Source organism: Oncorhynchus masou, chromosome 33 (assembly GCF_036934945.1).
Source record: "Oncorhynchus masou masou isolate Uvic2021 chromosome 33, UVic_Omas_1.1, whole genome shotgun sequence".
Classification (NCBI taxonomy): domain Eukaryota; kingdom Metazoa; phylum Chordata; class Actinopteri; order Salmoniformes; family Salmonidae; genus Oncorhynchus; species Oncorhynchus masou.
Window position 1 is genome coordinate 23,440,583 of NC_088244.1, and position 19,319 is coordinate 23,459,901.

A 19,319-nucleotide genomic window follows, 5' to 3' on the forward strand; every position below is an offset into this window, starting at 1 on the left:
CTAGTCAGTGTCTAGTCAGTGTCTAGTCAGTGTCTAGTCAATGTCTAGTCAGTGTCTAGTCAGTGTCTAGTCAGTGTCTAGTCAGTGTCTAGTCAGTGTCTAGTCAGTGTCTAGTCAGTGTCTAGTCAATGTCTAGTCAGTGTCTAGTCAGTGTCTAGTCAGTGTCTAGTCAGTGTCTAGTCAGTGTCTAGTCAGTGTCTAGTCAGTGTCTAGTCAGTGCCTAGTCAGTGTCTAGTCAGTGTCTAGTCAGTGTCTAGTCAGTGTCTAGTCAGTGTCTAGTCAGTGTCTAGTCAGTGTCTAGTCAGTGCCAGTGCCCACTTCACTCCACGGTGTTTGTTTAATGGGAGGTCTCCATGTCCAACACTGCCTAACAAAGTTAGAGAGGGAGGGATAGCTCTGTCCTCACTCACCCTCCCGCTGGCATAGGCAGACAGGGTATATGTAGAACACACATTTAAGTGTCCATCTGTGACGGAATGAGCTGCTCTGTACACACTCACATGTCCCTGCATCCACTGGGATAACATCAGCCCTCAGTAAGGGTTGTGAACCAAGCCTTTCTCTTTGCCAAAAACACAAACAAGTTCATTTCAACCAATCAAAACAACACCTATCCTTTGCAACTTTTTGACTTATGACATTGCCTGGGGTTTTGTCTAGCAGCGGGGAAAGGTGTAAACAGAGCCCTGATTGAGTGTGTGTCCGAGTCTTTGTCAGGTAGAGAACAGCGGCAGAGAGGGCACCCCATCAATGACCCAGAGACAACGACATAACTGGGCCTGTCCACTGGGGACCACCCCCTCTTACATAGGGTAAACAACACATACAGTACCTGAAAGCCTTTCTCAATGAGTCCCTAGCCTCAGAGGGCACTGGGGTGGAGGTGGTGTGTCGTATTCCGGTTGGGAGGAACTAGAGGTGAGAAGCTGTTACCGATGTGACGCTGTACACACATTCCCAGCAGACACACTTCGCCTCTACCTCCCAGCCCAGTCATTGTTAATGATGCTAGACACTAGACTAGAAACATGGGCCCCTCTTCCTCTCTGACAAACAACGTATCTCCAGCAACAGATTCAGTCCAGGCCTGTTTAAAAGAACGATGGAGAGGACAAGAACCAACTCCACTTGAACTGTGGTCTGAATGAGTCTGATGGTAGGTGAGTGCTTCTGGGGTGCATGGGTGTGTCTCCAGGGGTATGGAGGGGAGCTTAAACACACACAGCCCACAGCTCCCTTGGCACAGGTTAGATTGAGTTACCGTGGGCCCAACTTTATCCCTTTTTCACGATTGCTCCTCTCCCCTAAGAACACCAGCTCACATACCTCATACAGGAGGAAACGCGTAATAACTCCTGATATTAGATACCCTCCTCACCTGCCACTTCAAACGCCACAGTTACCTATAGGGCCAGTGTTGACACCCAATGGGGGAGTCTTAAACTTCCCTCCACATCCACAGAGACAGATTAGTCCTGTTTTACTGGCCAAACCACCTAACCCAGACCAGATGCGAGGGTTGTTTCACTTTCTGTTGTTACCCAAGGCTTAGGGGACAGAAGATATTAAACATGGAACCGCAAGTGTCTTTAGAGTGTCTGACTGGGGAGTGAGGGCCAGTTTCAATATGGGCAGTCTTCTTAAAGATGTCATTACTGGTGTTCATTGTGTCTGGAACCCGACTCTGGATACCTCAGCCATGTGGGAGGGGATATTACTAGATATTGAAAGACTCCCTATCTCATTCACTGGCTGTTAACCAACTTCACTGTACCCAGGGATAGAGGCATGGATAGATGAAGGGATGATGGGATGATGCATGGGACTATGTCTGTTGCCTGTAGGATATAGGAAAAGGGAGTGTTGACACAGCAAGCCAACTGTCGACATCAATTTGCTGGTTAGCTTCCTGAGAACATGATCCAGATGTGGCAATGTAGAATGTACAGTACAGTCAGTAAGGTAACTAGAATGTTACTGTCTAGAGTGGCTGATAGAGCAGCTGAATAGGCTAGACCGGTGGAAACCATAGATGTGACATTATTTGAGTAAATAGGAAGTAGAGAGGCCTGACTGAGCTGTCACTCACCTGAGAATCTTTCCCTCTCTGGACACATTCATCTCTGTTACCAGGCAACGGAGGCCAGTAGATCTACGATGAGAGAGAGAGAGAGAGAGAGAGAGAGAGAGAGAGAGAGAGAGAGAATGATAAAATGATAAATCATGTCATAACATTGTACACTGCCTAAGTCCACAATATAACTACAGGCAATTAGGGCATGAGAACATTATTAGCCACAGTTTAAACAATGAAAACGTACTAGATCACATGAAATCCAAGCAGGTATCTCACTAAGTCTTTGCTCCCACACAATCATCCATGGGCTAATCAGTGCTAATTGATGTGGGCGGGTCGAACATGGAACTGTAATCACAGTGTAGTAATTTAGGCCGTGTGATACATTTACGGTGTGTTCTATATCATCAATATCCCACTTATTCAAGATTGATTTTGGAAAGCCCCTCTTTGGCACCATCAGATACTGTGTTGTAAATTACTGACTCGCAGATGGCTTTTTTGTGTGTTTCATTTAAAAGCTTATTTTGCTTTCGGGAAGAGGTCTATACAGAGTACCAAGAAAACAATCAAGGAAGCAGTAACCTTCTGTGACAATGTGCGTACGTGTCCATCCGCAATTGTGTCCATGTGTATTTGTGTCTGTGCTTATGTGCATGTACATGCGTGCTCCTACATTGTAGTGCATGTACATGCGTGCTACTACATTATAGTGCATGTACATGCGTGCTACTACATTATAGTGCATGTACATGTGTGCTCCTACATTATAGTGCATGTACATGCGTGCTCCTACATTATAGTGCATGTACATGCATGCTACTACATTATAGTGCATGTACATGCGTGCTCCTACATTATAGTGCATGTACATGCGTGCTTCTACATTGTAGTGCACGTACATGCGTGCTCCTACATTATAGTGCATGTACATGCGTGCTCCTAAATTATAGTGCATGTACATGCGTGCTACTGCATTATAGTGCATGTACATGCGTGCTCCTAAATTATAGTGCATGTACATGCGTGCTCCTAAATTATAGTGCATGTACATGCGTGCTCCTAAATTATAGTGCATGTACATGCGTGTGCTACCTAAATTATAGTGCATGTACATGCGTGCTCCTAAATTATAGTGCATGTACATGCGTGCTCCTACATTATAGTGCATGTACATGCGTGCTCCTACATTATAGTGCATGTACATGCTACATTATAGTGCATGTACATGCGTGCTACTACATTATAGTGCATGTACATGCGTGCTACTACATTATAGTGCATGTACATGCGTGCTACTACATTATAGTGCATGTACATGCATTATAGTGCTACATACTACATTATAGTGCATGTACATGCGTGCTACTACATTATAGTGCATGTACATGCGTGCTACTACATTATAGTGCATGTACATGCGTGCTACTACATTATAGTGCATGTACATGCGTGCTACTACATTATAGTGCATGTACATGCGTGCTACTACATTATAGTGCATGTACATGCGTGCTCCTACATTATAGTGCATGTACATGCGTGCTACTACATTATAGTGCATGTACATGCGTGCTCCTACATTATAGTGCATGTACATGCGTGCTACTACATTATAGTGCATGTACATGCGTGCTACTACATTATAGTGCATGTACATGCGTGCTACTACATTATAGTGCATGTATATACGTGCTACTACATTATAGTGCATGTACATGCGTGCTCCTACATTATAGTGCATGTACATGCGTGCTACTACATTATAGTGCATGTACATGCGTGCTCCTACATTATAGTGCATGTACATCGTGCTACATTATAGTGCATGTACATGCGTGCTACTACATTATAGTGCATGTACATGCGTGCTCCTACATTATAGTGCATGTACATGCGTGCTCCAACATTATAGTGCATGTACATGCGTGCTACTACATTATAGTGCATGTACATGTGTGCTCCTACATTATAGTGCATGTACATGCGTGCTACTACATTATAGTGCATGTACATGCGTGCTACTGCATTATAGTGCATGTACATGCGTGCTACTACATTATAGTGCATGTATATACGTGCTACTACATTATAGTGCATGTTCATGCGTGCTCCTACATTATAGTGCATGTACATGCGTGCTACTACATTATAGTGCATGTACATGCGTGCTCCTACATTATAGTGCATGTACATGCGTGCTACTACATTATAGTGCATGTACATGCGTGCTCCTACATTATAGTGCATGTACATGCGTGCTCCAACATTATAGTGCATGTACATGCGTGCTACTACATTATAGTGCATGTACATGTGTGCTCCTACATTATAGTGCATGTACATGCGTGCTCCAACATTATAGTGCATGTACATGCGTGCTACTACATTATAGTGCATGTACATGTGTGCTCCTACATTATAGTGCATGTACATGCGTGCTACTACATTATAGTGCATGTATATACGTGCTACTACATTATAGTGCATGTACATGCGTGCTCCTACATTATAGTGCATGTACATGCGTGCTACTACATTATAGTGCATGTACATGCGTGCTCCTACATTATAGTGCATGTACATGCGTGCTACTACATTATAGTGCATGTACATGCGTGCTCCTACATTATAGTGCATGTACATGCGTGCTCCAACATTATAGTGCATGTACATGCGTGCTACTACATTATAGTGCATGTACATGTGTGCTCCTACATTATAGTGCATGTACATGCGTGCTACTACATTATAGTGCATGTACATGCGTGCTCCTACATTATAGTGCATGTACATGCGTGCTCCTACATTATAGTGCATGTACATGCGTGCTCCTACATTATAGTGCATGTAAATGCGTGCTACTACATTATAGTGTACATGCGTGCTCCTACATTATAGTGCATGTACATGCGTGCTCCTACATTATAGTGCATGTACATGCGTGCTACTAAATTATAGTGCATGTACATGCGTGCTCCTACATTATAGTGCATGTACATGCGTGCTCCTACATTATAGTGCATGTACATGCACTATAATGTGTGCACGCATGTACATGCACTATAATGTAGGAACACGCATGTACATGTACTAAATTATAGTGCATGTACATGCGTGCTCCTACATTATAGTGCATGTACATGCGTGCTACTACATTATAGTGCATGTACATGCGTGCTCCTACATTATAGTGCATGTACATGCGTGCTCCTACATTATAGTGCATGTACATGCGTGCTACTACATTATAGTGCATGTACATGCGTGCTACTACATTATAGTGCATGTACATGCGTGCTACTACATTATAGTGCATGTACATGCGTGCGCCTACATTATAGTGCATGTACATGCGTGCTACTACATTATAGTGCATGTACATGTGTGCTACTACATTATGGTGCATGTACATGCGTGCTACTACATTATAGTGCATGTACATGTGTGCTACTACATTATAGTGCATGTACATGCGTGCTACTACATTATAGTGCATGTACATGCGTGCTACTACATTATAGTGCATGGCCATTCATCATAAGAGAGAAACCGACACCTGATACAGGTGCTTTTCTGTAACACAGCTATCATATCATAAATGAATGTTACAGAAAGGATTAGGGCCTCCTCTATAAATCACACTTTATCCCTTCATCGAGCCTGTCTGGAACTGAACCACAATAAATCCATTCCTGCCTGTCTGAAACATGCCTTTTTATGGTCTGACCCACAGAATCAGTCATACTGATAGTCAACACTACGCTATTTATACTAATATTCATTTCCTGGATTCAAATAGGAAGTACTGTGGTCATCATGTTCTATTTGTCTCTATAACTCCGTCCCTCTGTTTAACCATCCTGACATGTTAGTCATCAACACCAATTGCAGGATAAAGTTTCCCCTATGTCTAGACATTGATCTGGTCAGCTTGGGTTTCTGTGCCTTAGGGCAACTTCTTACCAGAGCTTGGCTGTCAGCGTGCTGATCAACTTCCTTTTCCTGTTTGGCTCAGTAGTGTCATCCATTGGCCGGAAAGCCCAGGCACCAGCCAATCATAACAAGCACTGACAAACCCTGGCATGAGCTGGCCAATCAAGGACCTTACTGTGGCATGCATCAAGTAGATCCATAACATACTGAACTACACACAGACCGTATGTTTAAATCTACTCTTATCTAGTCTCTAGTGTGACTGAAACTAGGGGGACATGTTTGTTAAGAACCGACCACATTTATGGCAACATAAAACAAGTTCGGTTTTACACACAAACACTCCTCAAAAGCTAAAGGTCTATATCGAGCTGCAATCATTTCAGTTTAGAGTAAAATATTTACATGTTAATGTGGCACATTTACATGAGTTTAATGGGCATGTGTTTGTTTTATTTCTGCCATGGTCGGTCATTACCATTAAGACTGTATTGAAACAGTTCAAACACTTCCCAAATATGATATGCCAGAGTGGCTGTTGAAGCTTCCGGTTCCGGGTTGGAGCGAGCGGTCGCATCTACACTTCGGTCCGCAGGTAGTATAACTTTTCATTACATTTCATTATAGTACAACGGTTTGATTTGTCTAATCTTAGCAATTTCTTCTTAGCTAGCTACATAGCCGTCTTTGTATCAAAGATAATTGCGTAATTATCGTATTTCGTCGTCCTAACGTAGTCTACACTGCTTTCTGCCCAGCAGCTAGCTAACATCCACTAGCACAGCAGCTAGCTAACGTCCACTAGCACTGTAGAAACTATTACACTCAACGACTCGATTAGTGTAGTGTTAGCTAGCTACATAGTTGTCTTTGCTGATCGTATTTTGTCGTCCTAACGTAGTCTACACTGCTTTCTGCCCAGCAGCTAGCTAACGTCCACTAGCACAGCAGCTAGCTAACGTCCACTAGCACTGTAGAAACTATTACACTCAATGACTCGATTAGTGTAGTGTTAGCTAGCTACATAGTTGTCTTTGCTGTCTTCGTATCCAAGGTAATTGTGTAGCTTAGAGTGTGTAGACTTAGAGTGATTATCTTAATTTACCGAGGTTAGCTAGCCAGCTATTTGTCGTCCTTAACGTAGGAGTCACTGCTAGCTAGCTAGCCAACAGCTAGCCAACGTCTTCCGAATTGAACTTCAACAACCCGGTCAACATTCCGCCTCGCTCCACAGGTAGTATCACATTTTCATTTCACTTCATTACAGTACAACGGTTTGATTTGTTTGATCGTAGCTAGCTAGCTACTTAGCCGTCTTTGTATCTAAGACAATTGTGTAGTCTGGAGCGATTTTCTAGGTTAGCTAGCCAGCTATTGTCGTTCTTTTAACGTAACGTTACGTAATCAACACTGCTAGCTAGCCAGCTAGCCCCGAATAGCAGCACTGTAGAAACTATTACACTCGACGGAACGACTTGATTAGTGTAGTGTCAACAACGTAGCCACTGCCAGCTAGCCTACTCCAGCAGTACTGTATCATTTCAATCATTTTAGTCAATAAGATTCTTGCTACGTAAGCTTAACGTTCTGAACATTCGACAAGTGTAGTCCACTTGTCTTTCCAATCTCCTTTGCATTAGCGTAGCCTCATCTGTAGCCTGTCAACTATGTGTCTATCTATCCCTGTTCTCTCCTCTCTGCACAGACCATACAAACGCTCCACACCGCGTGGCCGCGGCCACCCTAATCTGGTGGTCCCAGCGCGCACGACCCACGTGGAGTTCCAGGTCTCCGGTAGCCTCTGGAACTGCCGATCTGCGGCCAACAAGGCAGAGTTCATCTCAGCCTATGCCTCCCTCCAGTCCCTCGACTTCTTGGCACTGACGGAAACATGGATCACCACAGACAACACTGCTACTCCTACTGCTCTCTCTTCGTCCGCCCACGTGTTCTCGCACACCCCGAGAGCTTCTGGTCAGCGGGGTGGTGGCACCGGGATCCTCATCTCTCCCAAGTGGTCATTCTCTCTTTCTCCCCTTACCCATCTGTCTATCGCCTCCTTTGAATTCCATGCTGTCACAGTTACCAGCCCTTTCAAGCTTAACATCCTTATCATTTATCGCCCTCCAGGTTCCCTCGGAGAGTTCATCAATGAGCTTGATGCCTTGATAAGCTCCTTTCCTGAGGACGGCTTACCTCTCACAGTCCTGGGCGACTTTAACCTCCCCACGTCTACCTTTGACTCATTCCTCTCTGCCTCCTTCTTTCCACTCCTCTCCTCTTTTGACCTCACCCTCTCACCTTCCCCCCTACTCACAAGGCAGGCAATACGCTCAACCTCATCTTTACTAGATGCTGTTCTTCCACTAACCTCATTGCAACTCCCCTCCAAGTCTCCGACCACTACCTTGTATCCTTTTCCCTCTCGCTCTCATCCAACACTTCCCACACTGCCCCTACTCGGATGGTATCGCGCCGTCCCAACCTTCGCTCTCTCTCCCCCGCTACTCTCTCCTCTTCCATCCTATCATCTCTTCCCTCTGCTCATACCTTCTCCAACCTATCTCCTGATTCTGCCTCCTCAACCCTCCTCTCTTCCCTTTCTGCATCCTTTGACTCTCTATGTCCCCTATCCTCCAGGCCGGCTCGGTCCTCCCCTCCCGCTCCGTGGCTCGACGACTCACTGCGAGCTCACAGAACAGTGCTCCGGGCAGCCGAGCGGAAATGAGGGAAACTCGCCTCCCTGCGGACCTGGCATCCTTTCACTCCCTCCTCTCTACATTTTCCTCCTCTGTCTCTGCTGCTAAAGCCACTTTCTTCCACTCTAAATTCCAAGCATCTGCCTCTAACCCTAGGAAGCTCTTTGCCACCTTCTCCTCCCTCCTGAATCCTCCTCCCCCTCCCCCTCCTCCCTCTCTGCAGATGACTTCGTCAACCATTTTGAAAAGAAGGTCGACGACATCCGATCCTCGTTTGCTAAGTCAAACGACACCGCTGGTTCTGCTCACACTGCCCTACCCTGTGCTCTGACCTCTTTCTCCCCTCTCTCTCCAGATGAAATCTCGCTTCTTGTGACGGCCGGCCGCCCAACAACCTGCCCGCTTGACCCTATCCCCTCCTTTCTTCTCCAGACCATTTCCGGAGACCTTCTCCCTTACCTCACCTCGCTCATCAACTCATCCCTGACCGCTGGCTACGTCCCTTCCGTCTTCAAGAGAGCGAGAGTTGCACCCCTTCTGAAAAAACCTACACTCGATCCCTCCGATGTCAACAACTACAGACCAGTATCCCTTCTTTCTTTTCTCTCCAAAACTCTTGAACGTGCCGTCCTTGGCCAGCTCTCCCGCTATCTCTCTCAGAATGACCTTCTTGATCCAAATCAGTCAGGTTTCAAGACTAGTCATTCAACTGAGACTGCTCTTCTCTGTATCACGGAGGCGCTCCGCACTGCTAAAGCTAACTCTCTCTCCTCTGCTCTCATCCTTCTAGACCTATCGGCTGCCTTCGACACTGTGAACCATCAGATCCTCCTCTCCACCCTCTCCGAGTTGGGCATCTCCGGCGCGGCCCACGCTGGATTGCGTCCTACCTGACAGGTCGCTCCTACCAGGTGGCGTGGCGAGAATCTGTCTCCTCGCCACGCGCTCTCACCACTGGTGTCCCCCAGGGCTCTGTTCTAGGCCCTCTCCTATTCTCGCTATACACCAAGTCACTTGGCTCTGTCATAACCTCACATGGTCTCTCCTATCATTGCTATGCAGACGACACACAATTAATCTTCTCCTTTCCCCTTCTGATGACCAGGTGGCGATCGCATCTCTGCATGTCTGGCAGACATATCAGTGTGGATGACGGATCACCACCTCAAGCTGAACCTCGGCAAGACGGAGCTGCTCTTCCTCCCGGGGAAGGACTGCCCGTTCCATGATCTCGCCATCACGGTTGACAACTCCATTGTTTCCTCCTCCCAGAGCGCTAAGAACCTTGGCGTGATCCTGGACAACACCCTGTCGTTCTCAACTAACATCAAGGCGGTGGCCCGTTCCTGTAGGTTCATGCTCTACAACATCCGCAGAGTACGCCCCTGCCTCACACAGGAAGCGGCGCAGGTCCTAATCCAGGCACTTGTCATCTCCCGTCTGGATTACTGCAACTCGCTGTTGGCTGGGCTCCCTGCCTGTGCCATCAAACCCCTACAACTCATCCAGAACGCCGCAGCCCGTCTGGTGTTCAACCTTCCCAAGTTCTCTCACGTCACCCCGCTCCTCCGCTCTCTCCACTGGCTTCCAGTTGAAGCTCGCATCCGCTACAAGACCATGGTGCTTGCCTACGGAGCTGTGAGGGGAACGGCACCGCAGTACCTCCAGGCTCTGATCAGGCCCTACACCCAAACAAGGGCACTGCGTTCATCCACCTCTGGCCTGCTCGCCTCCCTACCACTGAGGAAGTACAGTTCCCGCTCAGCCCAGTCAAAACTGTTCGCTGCTCTGGCCCCCCAATGGTGGAACAAACTCCCTCACGACGCCAGGACAGCGGAGTCAATCACCACCTTCCGGAGACACCTGAAACCCCACCTCTTCAAGGAATACCTAGGATAGGATAAGTAATCCTTCTCACCCCCCTCCCCCTTAATGATTTAGATGCACTATTGTAAAGTGGCTGTTCCACTGGATGTCAGAAGGTGAATTCACCAATTTGTAAGTCGCTCTGGATAAGAGCGTCTGCTAAATGACTTAAATGTAAATGTAATGTAAATGAAGCTCTTAAGAAGCGATGGTGGGCAGTGGGTAGTGGGCAGTGAGCTGTGGGCTGAGGGCAGTGAGCTGTGGGCTGAGGGCAGTGGGTAGTGGGCAGTGAGCTGTGGGCTGAGGGCAGTGGGTAGTAGGCAGTGAGCTGTGGGCTGAGGGCAGTGAGTTGTGGGCAGTGAGCTGTGGGCTGAGGGCAGTGAGTTGTGGGCAGTGAGCTGTGGGCTGAGGGCAGTGAGTTGTGGGCAGTGGGTAGTGGGCAGTGAGCTGTGGGCTGAGGGCAGTGAGTTGTGGGCAGTGAGCTGTGGGCTGAGGGCAGTGGGAAGTGGGCAGTGAGCTGTGGGCTGAGGGCAGTGAGTTGTGGGCAGTGAGCTGTGGGCTGAGGGCAGTGAGTTGTGGGCAGTGAGCTGTGGGCTGAGGGCAGTGAGTTGTGGGCAGTGGGTAGTGGGCATTGAGCTGTGGGCTGTGGGCTGAGTGCAGTGAGTTGTGGGCAGTGAGCTGTGGGCTGAGGGCAGTAAGTTGTGGGCAGTGAGCTGTGGGCTGAGGGCAGTGAGTTGTGGGCAGTGGGTAGTGGGCAGTGAGCTGTGGGCAGTGAGTTGTGGGCAGTGAGCTATGGGCTGAGGGCAGTGAGTTGTGGGCAGTGAGCTGTGGGCTGAGGGCAGTGGGAAGTGGGCAGTGAGCTGTGGGCTGAGGGCAGTGAGCTGTGGGCTGAGGGCAGTGAGTTGTGGGCAGTGAGCTGTGGGCTGAGGGCAGTGAGTTGTGGGCAGTGGGTAGTGGGCATTGAGCTGTGGGCTGTGGGCTGAGGGCAGTGAGTTGTGGGCAGTGAGCTGTGGGCTGAGGGCAGTAAGTTGTGGGCAGTGAGCTGTGGGCTGAGGGCAGTGAGTTGTGGGCAGTGGGTAGTGGGCAGTGAGCTGTGGGCTGAGGGCAGTGGGAAGTGGGCAGTGAGCTGTGGGCTGAGGGCAGTGAGTTGTGGGCAGTGAGCTGTGGGCTGAGGGCAGTGAGTTGTGGGCAGTGAGCTGTGGGCTGAGGGCAGTGAGTTGTGGGCAGTGGGTAGTGGGCATTGAGCTGTGGGCTGTGGGCTGAGGGCAGTGAGTTGTGGGCAGTGAGCTGTGGGCTGAGGGCAGTAAGTTGTGGGCAGTGAGCTGTGGGCTGAGGGCAGTGAGTTGTGGGCAGTGGGGAGTGGGCAGTGAGCTGTGGGCTGTGGGCTGAGGGCAGTGAGTTGTGGGCAGTGAGCTGTGGGCTGTGGGCTGAGGGCAGTGAGTTGTGGGCAGTGAGCTATGGGCTGAGGGCAGTGAGTTGTGGGCAGTGAGCTGTGGGCTGAGGGCAGTGGGAAGTGGGCAGTGAGCTGTGGGCTGAGGGCAGTGAGTTGTGGGCAGTGAGCTGTGGGCTGAGGGCAGTGAGTTGTGGGCAGTGAGCTGTGGGCTGAGGGCAGTGAGTTGTGGGCAGTGGGTAGTGGGCATTGAGCTGTGGGCTGTGGGCTGAGGGCAGTGAGTTGTGGGCAGTGAGCTGTGGGCTGAGGGCAGTAAGTTGAGGGCAGTGAGCTGTGGGCTGAGGGCAGTGAGTTGTGGGCAGTGGGTTGTGGGCAGTGAGCTGTGGGCTGTGGGCTGAGGGCAGTGAGTTGTGGGCAGTGAGCTGTGGGCTGTGGGCTGAGGGCAGTGAGTTGTGGGCAGTGAGCTATGGGCTGAGGGCAGTGAGTTGTGGGCAGTGAGCTGTGGGCTGAGGGCAGTGAGTTGTGGGCTGTGGGCTGTGGGCTGTGGGCAGTGAGCTGTGGGCTGTGGGCTGAGGGCAGTGAGTTGTGGGCAGTGAGCTGTGTGCTGTGGGCAGTGAGCTGTGGGCAGTTCACAGGCCAACCTGGTCTCTGTGACCTCATCTCTCCAACTCATCCATGTTTGTTTCTCCCTGTCAAAGACTAGTGGGCCCAGCCAGACTGAGGCTAGGAGTATAGACATTACTAATAGTGAGTTGACTTAATATATACATAAAATGTATATAGTATGTATAAACTGGAATTACAGGCCTAAGCGTTGTTGTCACTAGTTTGCTCCAATTGAGGGAGAGGTGGTAGGGTTGGAGGGTAATAAAGGAAATATGTATTTTTTTAAGATATGTATATACAGTTGAAGTCAGAGGTTTACATACAATTAGGTTGGAGTCATTACAACTTGTTTTTCAACCACTCATTAAAACTCATTCTTCAACCAAAATTCTTGTTAACAAACTATAGTTTTGGCAAGTCGGTTAGGACATCTACTGCGTGTATGACGCACGTCATTTTTCCAACAATTGTTTACACACAGATTATTTCACTTATAATTCACGGTATCACAATTCCAGTGGGTCAGAAGTTTATATACAGTAAGTTGACTGTGTCTTTAAACAGCTTGAAAAATTCCAGAAATTATGTCATGGCATTATAAGCTTCTGATAGGCTAATTGACATAATTTGAGTCAATTGGAGGTGTACCTGTGGATGTATTTCAAGGCCTACCTCCAAACTCAGTGCCTCTTTGCTTGACATCATGGGAAAATCAAAAGAAATCAGCCAAGACCTCAGAAAAACAATTGTTGACCTCCACAAGTCTGGTTCATCCTTGGGAGCAATTTCCAAACGCCTTAGGTACCACGTTCATATAAACACCATGGGACCACGGAGCCATCATACCGCTCAGGAAGGAGACGCGTTCTGTCTCCTAGAGATGAATGTACTTTGGTGCAAAAAGTGCAAATCAATCCCAGAACAACAGTAAAGGACCCTGTGAAGATGCTGGAGGAAACAGGTAGAAAAGTATCTATGTCCACAGTAAAACGAGTCCTATATTGACATAACCTGAAAGGCCGCTCAGCAAGGAAGAAGCCACTGCTCCAAAACCGCCATAAGAAATCCAGACTACGGCTTGCAACTGCACATGGGGACAAAGATCGTACTTTTTGGAGAAATGGATGAAACAAAAATATAACTGTTTGGCCATAATGACCATGGTTATGTTTGGAGGAAAAAGGGGGAGCCTTGCAAGCCGAAGAACACCATCCCAAACGTGAAGCACGGGGGTGGCAGCATCATGTTGTGGGGGTGCTTTGCTGCAGGAGGGACTGGTGTACTTCACAAAATAGATGGCATCATGAGGAGGAAAATGATGTGGATATATTGAAGCAACATCTCAAGACGTCAGTCAGGAAGTTAAACCTGGTCGCAAATGGGTCTCCAAGCATACTTCAAAGCTGTGGCAAAATGTCTTAAGGACAACAAAGTCAAGGTATTGGAGTGACCATCACAAAGCCCTGACCTCCATCCCATAGAAAATTTGTGGGCAGATCTGAAAAAGCGTGTGCGAGCAAGGAGGCCTACAAACCTGATTCTGTCAGGAGGAATGGGCCAAAATTCACCCAACTTATTGTGGGAAGCTTGTGGAAGGCTACCCGAAACATTTGCCCCAAGTTAAACAATTTATAGGCTATGCTACGAAATACTAATTGAGTGTATGTAAACTTCTGACCCACTGGGAATGTGATGAAAGAAATAATTATTTATTTCAAATTGTATCTCTACTATTATTCTGACATGTTCACATTCTTAAAATAAAGTGGTGTTCCTAACTGACCTAAGACAGGGAATTTTTACTCGGATTAAATGTCAGGAATTGTGAAAACTGAGATTTAAATGTATTTGGCTAAGTTGTATGTAACCTTCCGACTTCCACTATTAGTATATGTATGTACGTATATGCGCCAACAAAATATATGGCGATTGGAAGTGATGCAGACAATTACATTGATGGAAGCTACAATATATCTGCAATATTAAAGCTGATCTTCTCCCTACATAAAAAATATATATAATAAATAGTGAGTTAACTTTCTAAATGGAGTCTAACAGTAAACTGGTACATAGCAGGTTAAGTGATATACAGAGGCAGGGAGGGAGGAGCAGAGAGCTTAGTCTATGATGGAGGACCAGAGAGAAGGAGGGATAGAGGGGGATTAAATAAATAATAATGATATGTGAGGAGGAGGCTGGAGAAACCTGGGGCTATGGTTAAGCTTTCTCTCCTGTCTCTCTTTTTCAATAGCTCTTTCTCCCTCTGCTACCCTATCAGGTGGGAAACCACTAAGACCTGATAAGAAGAGACCAGCTTAGTGTAAACGCTAGATCAGGATAAGTGTGACACACACAGGAGGATGTATATCACAGGGTGAATGAGGACACAGACAGACAGACAGCCAGCCAGACAGCCAGCCAGACAGCCAGACAGACAGACAGACAGACAGACAGACAGACAGACCGCTCAAGCCGCTATTCCCACTAACTCATACTGTTAAAGTGTTAATCTCTACAGGGAATAAGTTAGGAATCCTAAAATTGGAGCTGGATTAAAGAGAGATGATTTAGAGACATTTGATGTTGGTATTCCTGTGTGGTTCAGCTGGTAGAGCATGGCACCTGCAATGCCAGGGTTGTGGGTTTGATTCCCACAGGAGACCAGTACAAAAGGTATGATTTATAAACTTACTACAGTAAATTGCTCTGGATAAGAGTGTCTGTTAAGTGACTATATGGAGTCCTGGTGAGATGTACATGCCACCCTAGTCAGCAGCTCAAACAACAACACTAAGACAATGGGTGAGTTTAGAAATAATTATTGATGTGGGGTTTATTGTACATGAGTTGACAGTATATATTACAGGGAACATAGACTCACCTCTTTGGAGTCCAGGTTGGTATGGTCCAGTCTCAGGGAGTAGAGGACGTCTTTGCCCCCCAGGAACAGGCGGTCATGGTACTCGTCCAGAAACACAGCGCTCAGGGAGAGTTGACCGTGGTGACCACTGAAGATAGAGGACCGGTTGGTGGCTACAAGGTCTGTGGGAGGAGGAGGTGAAGGAGGATGGATGGATGGATGCAGATAGGAACAGAGTGGGGATGTGAAGATATATAAACCCAGTGGAAAACTAAGCAAAACATCAATATGCAGTAGGTCAAGGAGGTGATGTCATCTCTGCCATTTGAAAAGGTTAGGTCCACCGTGTGTGGGTCCCGGAAGAAATCTGACCTGACCTGGTCTCCATTCATGGAGTACGTAGAAACCCATTGGTTGAATCAATGTTGTTTCCATATCATTTAGTGGAATAGATGTTGAATTAATGTCTGGGACCAGCGAGGAGCCTGTCGTTTAGATTATGTCTCTGTTGTATTTCAGCACATGCAGTCATGTCCTATGTTATTAGCCATACTGTGAAAATATGGAGTAACCTGTTTTTAATGATGTTTCTCTTTCTTTTTTGTATGCAATACATCAATATGGAGGACTACTATAAATCTGCTCAATATGCTGAAGAAAAGACCGTTTGTGATTAAGATGGAATTTGGGTTGTTGTTCTGGGTGGGCTCCCTGCTGGGAAGGAGATCTCCATGTTTGTTCAGAGGTATTCAGGGGTCTTCCAGAACATTAGAGAACTGGAAGGTTTGGCTCAGCTAGAGAATGACTCAGTGTTCTGTGTTCTGAGATGACAAATAAAGATCAATAGCAGTTTGAGTGGAGTCCCATGCTTCCTTTCACTTTACACTGTTTATAGGATGTCATGTGCCTGTAATACACATTCATTGCAGAAAGAGTTATCTGGGCTTGACATGGAACACGCTACTCTGAGGTACACCACCCATCAACACATACGCATGTTTGCTCGCATGCTCACGCACACACACGCACACACACGCACACACACGCAACACTTAAAACAAATGGTTCTATATACAGTGCCCTCAACGTATTCAGACCCCTTGCCTTTTCCACATTTGGATACATTACAGCATTAATCTAAAATTGATTAAATATATATTTTTCCTCATCAATCTACACACAATTCCCCAAAATGACAAAGAAAAAACAGGTTTTAGACATTTTTGTTAATAAAAAATATAACAATGGTAATATAAAATATCACATTTATATCAGTATTCAGACCCTTTACTCCAGCACTTTTAGCAGGGATTATAGCATCGAGTCTTCTTGGGCATGACGCTACAAGCTTGTATAACGCTACAATCTGTATTTGGGGAGTTTCTCCTATTCTTCTTTGCCGATCATCTCAAGCTCTTTCAGGTTGAATGGGGAGCGTTGCTGCACAGCTATTTTTAGGTATCTTCAGAGATGTTCGATCGGGTTCAAGTCCGGGCTCTTCCTGGGCCACTCAAGGACATTCAGAGACTTGTCCCGAAGCCACTCCTGTGTTGTCTTGGCTGTGTACTTAGGGTCGTTGTCCTGTTGGAAGGTGAACCTTCGCCCCAGTCTGAGGCCCTGAGTTGGAGAAGTTGGAGAAGGTTTTCATCAAGGATCTCTGTGTACTTTGCTCCGTGCATCTTTGCCTCGATGCTGACTAGTCTCCCAGTCCCTGCTGCTGAAAAACATCCCTACAGCATGATGCTGTCACCACCATGCTTCACCGTAGGGATGGTGCCAGGTTTCCTCGAGTCGTGACGCTTGGTATTCAGGTCAGAGCTCCATCTTGGTTTCATCAGACCAGAGAATCTTGTTCGGTGCCTCAGTCTTTCGGTGCCTTTTGGCAAACTTCAAGCGGGCTGTCATGTGCCTTTTACTGGGGAGTGGCTTCCGTCTGGTCACTCTACCATAAAGGCCTGATTGGTGGAGCACTGCAGAGATGGTTGTCCTTCTAGAAGATTCTCCCATATCCACAGAGGAACTCTAGAGCTCTGTCAGAGTCCCCATCGGTTGCTTGACCACGGCCCTTGTCCCCGGCCGGCCAGCTCTAGGAAGAGTCTTGGTTGTTCCAAACTTCTTTCATTTAAGAATGATGGAGGCCACTGTGTTCTTGGGGACCTTCAATGCTGCAGAAATGTTTTGGTACCCTTCCCCAGGTCTGTGCCTCGACACAATCCTGTCTTGGAGCTCTAAGGACAATTCCTTCCACCTCATGGCTTGGTTTTTGCTCTGACATGGACTGTCACCTGTGGGTGATATAGACAGGTGTGTGCCTTTCCAGATCATGTCCAATCAATTGAATGTACCACAGGTGGATTCCAATCAAGTTGTAGACACATCTCAAGGATGATCAATGGAAACAGGATGCACCTGAGCTCAATTTCGAGTCTCATAGCAAAGAGTCTGAATACTTATGAATATAATTTCTAAAAAACAGTTTTCACTTTGTCATTATGGGGTATTCTGTGTAGATTGCTGAGTATTTGTTTTATTTAATCCATTTTAGAAAAAGTCTGTAACGTAACAAAATGTGGAAAAAGTCAAGGGGTCTGAATACTTTCCGAAGGCACTGTAGTGCCATATAAGGGTTATTTGGCTTGGGACCCATTTTGGTATTATATGGGGGGGGAATTGAAGGTTCTATAAATAACCATGCTCATACAGTTCTAAATGGAACCTGTATGGTTTCATAAATAACACATTCATAAGGTTCTATAAAGAACCATAAGAAAATGTTTCTATATAGCACCAAAAAAAGGATTCCGCTATGGTTACAACCCCAATAATTCCGCTATGGTTACAACCCCAAGAATTCCGCTATTGTCATGCATAGGTGTAATAGGTGGCAGGGAAGTCAGGCGCAGGAGAGTCAAACTGAGTGTAAAATGGAGTCTTTTAATAAAGTTTCACGAGTATGCTCCATAACAATAAATGAACAAACAAACCAAACATGGGTACGAGGACCCGACGCGCACCTATGCAACAATCACACTATACTGACAATAAAACAATCTCTGACAAAGACATGAGGGGAAACAGAGGGTTAAATACGCAACAGGTAATGAATGGGATTGAAAACAGGTGTGTGGGAAGACAAGACAAAACCAATGGAAAATTAAAAAAGGATCAATGATGGCTAGAAGACCGGTGACGTCGAACGCCGAGCACCGCCCGAACAAGGAGAGGCAACGACTTCGGCAGAAGTCGTGACAGCTATGGTTACAACCCCAAGGATTCCACTATGGTTACAACCCCAAGGATTCCGCTATGGTTACAACCCCAAGGATTCCGCTATGGTTACAACCCCAATGATTCCGCTATGGTTCCAACCCCAAGGATTCCGCTATGGTTCCAACCCCAAGGATTCCGCTATGGTTACAACCCCAAGGATTCCGCTATGGTTACAACCCCAAGGATTCCGCTATGGTTACAACCCCAAGGATTCCGCTATGGTTACAACCCCAAGGATTCTGCTATGGTTACAACCCCAAGGATTCCGCTATGGTTACAACCCCAAGGATTCCACTATGGTTTCAACCCCAAGGATTCCACTATGGTTTCAACCCCAAGGATTCCACTATGGTTTCAACCCCAAGGATTCCACTATGGTTACAACCCCAAGGATTCCTCTATGGTTACAACCCCAAGGATTCCACTATGGTTACAACCCCAAGGATTCCACTATGGTTACAACCCTATTTGCTGCTAAATAGAACCCTTTTTATGATTCTTTATGGAACCTTGATGGAAGGTTCTTTTTAGAACCATACATGGTTTTAATTCTAGATTAATAGCCATATTATATTGTTAAAGTCCATAGGTGTTATTATTGTGTTTAGTAAGTTG

At 46.7% G+C, this 19,319-nt stretch overlaps 1 protein-coding gene across 1 annotated transcript in view; it reads right to left on the bottom strand.

Moving 5' to 3' along the window:
• LOC135528059 (semaphorin-3G-like) overlaps window positions 1-19,319 on the bottom strand; it is a 74,450-nt gene that overhangs the window by 28,359 nt on the left and 26,772 nt on the right. The window contains exons 2-3 of the mRNA XM_064956829.1: window positions 15,456-15,616; window positions 2,090-2,152 (exon numbers count right to left, since the gene is read on the bottom strand). Of these exons, the coding sequence (XP_064812901.1) occupies window positions 2,090-2,152; window positions 15,456-15,616 (224 nt within the window). The remainder of the gene's footprint in view (window positions 1-2,089; window positions 2,153-15,455; window positions 15,617-19,319) is intronic.